Below are 7,631 nucleotides of genomic sequence, written 5' to 3'. Positions count from 1 at the left end.
AATGATTTAAATACTATATAGGTTCATACAAGTCTTTCAATCTCAATATTTACCTATGCCGAAATATTCAATATCTATCCTATAATTCCCTCTTTCAATTGTAAATCACAAGATTAAAATCATCTAACTAATGGTCAGTTAATTAGAAGCAATAAACTCAAAATAAATCAGATAAACAAATAAAGAATTACTTTCAATTAGCTTAGAAAATCAAACATAGTTTGGAACTAGATTACATCGTTTTCCTATAATAAATAAAATTTAGTTCATGTTAAAAATTAAATTTAACATAAACGAATTTACCATAATTTTTTTGAAAATAATAGAAGGAAAATGAACACTGAAAAATATTCCTCGCAAATGCAGCTTTCAGTCCTAGCGTCCTCACAGTCGCAGCTCGTCTTCAAAAACACCAGGAAAATATTCACTGTCCTTTTCTCCCATCTATAATCCCAGCGCACGTGCAATGCGTGGAACTCGCTCAAAACAGCTAGCTTGAAATCTGCTACCTCTTCCGTAAAATAAAAAATGAAAGGCTAAAGCTGATCCGTTCCTTCCGTAAAGACCAAGTCAAACTCGCATGCTGCCTTCCACATCCAAGAGCATATCAAAGCTGTTTTACATGTAAAACTAAGAGCCTAGTGTATGTCTCGCATATTATCATCAGCTTCTAAGTTTTTTTTTTTTTTTTACCAAGTCAAACTTCCATAAATAAAAAAGGCTCCATGTACATGATTTCAAATCATCTCCTTTCCTTTTGCTCTTTTCATCCAATCTCTCTCTCTCTCTCTCTCTCTCTCTCTCTCTCTCTCTCTCTCTCTCTCTCTCTCTCTCTCTCTCTCTCTCTCTCTCTCTCTCTCTCTCTCTCTCCAATCCTCTATCTTCTTCAGGCTTGAAGTCCATGTATAGTTAAAATTCTTCAACTTTCTTTCTTCATCAACTTATCCCTTCTATCTTTAGCATCTTGAAAAAAAAAATCAAACTTGATCTTTATCCTCAAATTGCACTGATAAAATTTAGATCTTTATTTCCTTCAAATCTGAAATAAAATTTAAATAACAACAATGAAACCTAAAATCAATGAAAATAAATAAAATTAGACTAAGTTTTAAAGTTAAGAAATAATAAAATATACTAAATTATACAAGTCATCAGTTAGAGAAAATAAGGGTTCTTTGCTTTTGCATTTTCTTGTACCCTTTACTGTAAAAAAGTTTTGAAGGTCCTAAAGAAGTGGCTCTACAAATTAAAATTTGTTACGTGAGGCAAGTTGTCCAATTTTCACTAAAATTTTGGTTGCTTACTGCTTAGGCTCTTGGTGGCTAGGGCTCGAGGGAGAGAGTGGTTCCTGAGAGAGGGAGGGAGGGAGGGAGGGAGATGGAAAATGGAGAGTTTCTTTGCAACGTGGCTACAAAGTTCGAAAATGAAGTGTCTAGATGGCACATTTTCATTGGATGTCATTTTTTAGGAGAGAAAGGTCACGCCGCCGTGAAGGTTTTCTCTATTTCAAAACGATCTAATAAGTGTTAGCTTTTATTTTAATTTCCATATGTTCAATTTGCACGTCACATTAATAATATATTATCACTTGTTTCTCTAAGAAAACAAAAAAGGAATACAAATAAAATTAAAAATTTATAAACAAAACCCCCTCCAAAAAAACTACAGAAAGGATCACCTCTCTCCTAAGTTTTTCCTTTGTACCATATTTATTCTCACCAAAACAAAAGAAAGGAGAGAGAAAATGCTCTTTGCACTTCTAAACTAATATAGTAAAGTTGAGACATTACACACTCTAACAACCTTTTTTTCCCCTCAACTAGCATTTTGTCTAACTACAATTATTAAGATGATGGAAAATAGGTTATATGACTCAATCTTTAATAAAGGTTAAACGTTTTAAATTCTTTTATTGATTGATGGTATAATGTCTCAATTTTAGGCGTCGTTTGGATACAGACTTAAGATAATATGAGATAAAATATTTTGAATAGTAGTGAAAGTTTTTGAGTTAAGATGAGATCAAATAGTTTATAAATAAAATGTGTGTTTGGATAGTGAGATGAGATGATATGGTTTTTAATTTATGAGATTTGAAAAAGATGTGGATCCCACTATTTTATAGAGTATCCAAATTGTACACTGTTCACGCAATGTTCATGTTAATTTTTACTGTTTATTTACAGTTCATTTAAGTGGATGTTTTCAAAACTTAAGAGACAAAATATTGTGTTTGGATAACCAATACTACTATATGGTGCAATTCTAGATGAAAAGTTTTCATCTACATTGGCTAACCAAACAAGACCTTAATAATTTAAGTGCCTTATAAGGTAAGGGGCATAGTGGTAGAGAAGTTGCTGCATATTCTCTTTCCCCCTCTTTCTCTTTACTCTATGGCAGCGTGGTGAGAATCCGACGACATTTAGGTTTTGTTTTTTTCTTTTCTTTTTTGTTCCTTTCATTTGATCCGTGTCTCTGGAAATGTATTGTGTTTTAATTTTTTTTTTTTTTTGCTAGTTTTTGTTTTCAATTGTATTACTGTGGATTTTAGATGGTTTTGTAACTTTGATCATTATTGAGATGGTTTCCACTGTGTGTTTGAATTTTTTTTTTGTATGGTTTTTTTACTAGGACAGCCTTGGGTGGCTGTGGACAACGGGCAGACGGATGAGGGGTCTGTCCCCAGGATGCAGAGGCAGATTGCTAGAGTGCAAACACCACCCTCGCCCATGTGAGGCTAGGTATGGGAAGAGGTTGACCCCGCAGGGTTGGGTAGCACCCTTAAATTATATATTCTTGAATAAATTATATGTATGTGTATATATATTCTCATGGGTTATACATTTTTAATACTCTAAAAAAAGAAAAAAGAAAAAGAAAAAATATAAGGTATAATTCTTTCTTTCTTTCTTCTTTCTTCTTTTTTTTTTGAAAAAACAGTATAGGTATAATTCATTTGATAATTTTGCACCTTTCGTTTGTTAAAAACAGTAAATAAAAATAGCAATGGAATCCAACACAAAAAGCATATACAATTTATTTTTAAAAAATTTTAATTTATTTTTATCACTTCCATCCAAATACAAAAGATAGTTTTTTATAAAATAAATAAATTCCCTTTCCCTGCTTTTCATCACCCTAAAATATTGAAAAATGATATTTCCACAAGATGTTAGGATTATAAGAGTTAAAAACTAAACCAAATTAATATCCAATAATTTTGAAACTTTTGAATTAATGATTGAGTTTTTAACGATTGATATCAAAATAGAAACTACCTTACGAGTTCAAGCCATGAAGAAAGCGACATATAGGCTGAATACAAATGTCTTGGTACTATATATAGATATGGTATTAAGTCATTGAATACTTATAAATAAATGAAATAGTCAAAAGGAGAATAGCTACTAACGGATCAATATCGATAAAGTGGGTTCATGTAAATGTTGAATTCAAAAGCATGGTAATATATTATGATCACGAGGGTTATAACCTTAACTAAATTAATATTCAATAGTTTTAAGACTTTTAGATCAATGATTGTGTCTTTAACTATCGATTTCATTTTTATTATTTTAAGATTTGTATTTATTTATATTTTAGTATTGTATTTATTTATTTTATTTTTTAAATACATAAAAAATGCTTTGTAAAAATAAGATTAAAAAAAAAAAAACGAAGTACCGAACTCGGTACCGACTATTGCTCCAGCACCACCCAAAATAATTTGCTAATTGGTTTTAAAAAGAGAAAAAAGACACGAAATATTTAGGAAATTCGGTCATATTTCGGGCCGGGAGGTACTCGAAACTCGAAAGCGAGATTTCTGTGTGAAGACTGAAGAGTCAAGAGTGTTTGCGAATCCAATCGTAGGCCACCACTACCCCTACGGATAACTGCGCAGATTTTAGTCTCCAAGATGGCATCTTTTCTCTTCTTCAATGCCGTTCCTTCCCTCCCTTCCTCTCGTACCACAGCTGCTTTCCGTACCCGCCCCACCTCGCATTTTCAGAACCGGTCTGCTCTCTCTCACACACACGCACTCTTCAAAACCTTATAATTCGTGGTTGACATGTTAATTTTTTTCTACTAATTTGGAATTTCTTTCGAGCTTGTGATATTGATGAAAAATGTTGTTTTTCTTTTATTTTCTTGGGTGAACTACTAATCATCTGGTTAGAGATCTAATTTCCATGAATGAATGACATTTCCGTACAATTAGTCCTAAAATTCAGCTTATTATATCCAAACCATCTTTGAATTGTTCCTTTTTGTTCCATGTTTTTTTCCCTCTCATGTAGGGTTAGTTTGGGTAGGGAAGTGATTATACTTCGTTACTATTTATTGTTTTATCATTATTTTTTCTATATTTTTAATTATTTATTATTATTATTTACTATTATTCAATATTTTATAATTATTTTTTCATTAATTATTTTTTATTATTCACAGAATATCTGATATCTCGTTAGCTAAACGCAACCGTAGTTTGTATTGTGATTTGAAGCTGAAGATGTTGTCATTAACTATCTTTAAATATTTTTCCTCTGCTGAATGGTATATTGCTTAGGTTTGGTGTCAGATGCAGCTACGCAGAAGTAACTGAAAGGGATGACTCTAATCCTGCTACAATAGACGTTGTAGCTGATGTTAAGACGGAAAGGGTATGCTGATCTTGTCCAAAATGTGTGTTTTAGCTTCTTATTAGGAGACTTCTCATCAAGATGCTTTCCTTAGTAGGTTGTAGTATTAGGAGGAAACGGTTTTGTCGGTTCTGCTATATGCAAGGCTGCGGTGGCAAAGGGCATAGAGGTCATAAGCCTAAGCAGGTAAATGGGAAACACATTTTAATCAAATTTTTTTTGTTCTCATCATGAAGAATTGTAAGCCATGATAAAGAAATTTATTGGCATTGGTCGACCTTCTCTTTACTTTATTTACTTCCATTTTTTGTTTTTTGCAAATTTTTTCAATCTCACAGGTCAGGCCGTCCTACTTATCCAAGTTCATGGGTTGAACAGGTAAATTGGGTAGCAGGTACAGAACAATTTCTATAGCTCCAGAATGGTTGTCATGATGTAACTTAATCCAATTTGTGAGACATCATTCAAGTGTTTGTTTCATAGTTTAGTTCAATACTTAGTTAGGCATTTTCCTATGTATAGTCCCGGTGTAACTTAAGTTCACTCATAAAAAAAAAAAAAAAAAAAAAATAGTCCCAGTTTACTTGGGTAGTGCTCCTTGCGCTTGTTTTATGTTACTTATTGACAAGAATTTAGTTCAATACCTGCATAAGTGTTTCAGAACTAGCGGAATGAAACAACTGGGTATTTTCCTATGTATAATCCCAGTTTATCTTAAGTTTACTCATTAAAAAAAGAAAAATTTAGTCCTGGTGTACTTGGGTAGTGCCCCTTGTGCTTGTTTTACGTTACTTATAAACAAGAATTTACTTCAATACCTGCATAAGGGTTTCAGAACTAGCGGAATGAAATAATGTCAGTCTCATACAGAGCTTAAGAGAACAAACCCGGTGTTTGCCTCAGATAAAAATGTACCATTATGTAATTCCAGAATTTGTCTCACACTGGTAACTTAATTGTTCTTTCAATAAATAAGAGAAGATAAATCAATCAGCAATCCTCGTGTCTTTGAAACACAACCCTTGCGTTGCTACTCATTATGGGACTACAATCACTTGTGGTTCTCCCGCTTGGCTTTACTCAAGCTTTTCCTTTGAAATTATAGGCTTAATTTTCCATGATTGCAGATTTTGTTTGTTTTTTGAAATGAAATCCATGCTGTGCAGGAGATGTTTTCTATGTGAATTGGGATGAAGTGCTGGTTGGAGCAACTGCAGTGATTTCAACCCTAGGAGGTATTGGTAGCGAGGAACAGATGAAAAGGATTAATGGAGAGGCTAATGTTGTGGCTGTGAATGCTGCAAAGGATTATGGTAAGGAAATGTCCATTGTGTAAATTATCACAAGACAAAACGCACAAACAATTTATAGTTTGGAGTTGGAATAATGATGTAACATGTACTTATTTTCTGATATCTTGATTTCTAGGCAATCACCTGGAGCATAATAGATTACAGAAGTTGTGGAAATATGATACCGCTGTTGTTTAATGGAAATTAAAATTCAAAAAAAAAAAAAAAAATCTTCTTCTGTCATTTTAATGTTTCTGATATTTCTCAATGTTGTACTAAGGGCATCTTGATATTTAATGGTATCATGCTTAGAGGGATATCAACTCACGCTTTCTCCACTTTCCCTGGCAGGGGTTCCCAAGTTTGTATTGATCTCAGTGCATGATTACAATTTACCCTCATTTTTACTTTCATCTGGATACTTCACGGGAAAGAGGAAAGCAGAGTCAGAGGTTCTTTCCAAATACCCCAACTCTGGTAATTTATAACATGTTTTTCTCTCTGTCCCAAAGTAGAAACTAGCAAGGAAAATATATTCAATCGATTGATGCATTCAATAATCTTTGAACCATCCAATTAGGATGATGAGCATCTCTCGAATTAATTAATAAACATGTCAGGGAGAAGGTTGAGTTCGGTAGATGTTGCTGATCAACAGACTTGCTTATTGATCTATCTAGTTTGATGGTAGTCAACTAATGGCAAATAGTCCGTAAAGTTTTCTCCATAATCTTGATTGAACTACACGGGGCTGTTTCAAAAAAAAAAAAAACTCTTAACAAGATAAAATAATACTTCTCATACGTAGAGAAACCTGTTTTCTTTTTTAATTTTATAGTGGAATTTTCAACTTCAGGTGTTGTATTGAGACCGGGCTTCATTTATGGGAAAAGGAGGGTGGATGGTTTTGAGATTCCTCTGGATTTGGTAGGGGAACCGCTGGAGAGAATTCTGCGTGCTACTGAAAACTTCACCAAACCTCTGAGTTCTCTTCCAGCATCAGATCTACTCTTGGCTCCACCTGTTAGTGTTGATGATGTTGCTCTTGCAGCCATCAATGCAATCTCAGACGACGACTTCTTCGGCATTTTTACAATTGAACAAATCAAAGAAGCTGCAGAAAAAGTGAAGGTGTGATTTAGCTTTTCCATATGGAATGAAATATGGTTAACAAAGCATGCTGGTTTTTTGGGTATAGCATATTCACATTGCACCTGGTTCTGGCTACGGTGCTACCTACCCCCCCTTGCATGGGGATGAAATATATCGTTGTAAAGTTTTTTAAATTTTACATACAAACTGTCTTTGGGGCAACAACTTTATATTTTAGTTGTATCAATAACTCATTTTAGATCTTGTAGGTCTAGTAACTTTCATGGTGTCACAAACGTTTCTTATTTCAGCACAAATCTTCGTCTGGGAGCGTTTCTTATATACATGTTATATAATATATGTATATATATATATATGAATAATATATATATTATATAACATATAATATATATGTTATATTATTTCCAGTACAACTGCCAAACTGTATCTTTAATTATTATATGAATAAAATTCTTTACAACGTTGTAGATATAGGCACATTGTTGAACTGCATAAATTTTCATTTTTATTTTTCCTTTACCCAAAATAATAATAATAATAATTATTTATCATTCTCACACTACACACAACACATGATTTT

At 32.9% G+C, this 7,631-nt stretch overlaps 1 protein-coding gene across 1 annotated transcript; it reads left to right on the top strand.

Annotated features, from left to right (window-relative positions):
- The first annotated feature begins 3,769 nt into the window (after positions 1-3,769).
- Positions 3,770-7,347, top strand: LOC122290369 (uncharacterized protein At1g32220, chloroplastic). The gene is made up of 7 exons (XM_043098013.1): positions 3,770-4,020; positions 4,574-4,667; positions 4,744-4,832; positions 4,985-5,040; positions 5,813-5,959; positions 6,290-6,415; positions 6,795-7,347. The coding sequence occupies exons 1-7, from the start codon at positions 3,923-3,925 to the stop codon at positions 7,073-7,075; spliced, it is 891 nt and encodes a 296-aa protein (XP_042953947.1). The 5' UTR covers positions 3,770-3,922; the 3' UTR covers positions 7,076-7,347.
- Positions 7,348-7,631: the final 284 nt, after the last annotated feature.

Source organism: Carya illinoinensis, chromosome 12 (genome assembly GCF_018687715.1).
Source record: "Carya illinoinensis cultivar Pawnee chromosome 12, C.illinoinensisPawnee_v1, whole genome shotgun sequence".
Lineage (NCBI taxonomy): Eukaryota > Viridiplantae > Streptophyta > Magnoliopsida > Fagales > Juglandaceae > Carya > Carya illinoinensis.
This window is presented reverse-complemented; position numbering and strand designations above follow the sequence as displayed.

What these genes read in the sequence shown, in the direction of transcription:
- LOC122290369 (XM_043098013.1), top strand. Translation starts at nt 3,923, where the DNA reads ATGGCATCTTTTCTCTTCTTCAATGCCGTTCCTTCCCTCCCTTCCTCT. An exon ending in ACCTCGCATTTTCAGAACCG is followed by an intron (nt 4,021 to 4,573) that starts GTCTGCTCTCTC and finishes TATATTGCTTAG; the next exon opens with GTTTGGTGTCAGATGCAGCT. An exon ending in TTCCAAATACCCCAACTCTG is followed by an intron (nt 6,416 to 6,794) that starts GTAATTTATAAC and finishes TTTCAACTTCAG; the next exon opens with GTGTTGTATTGAGACCGGGC.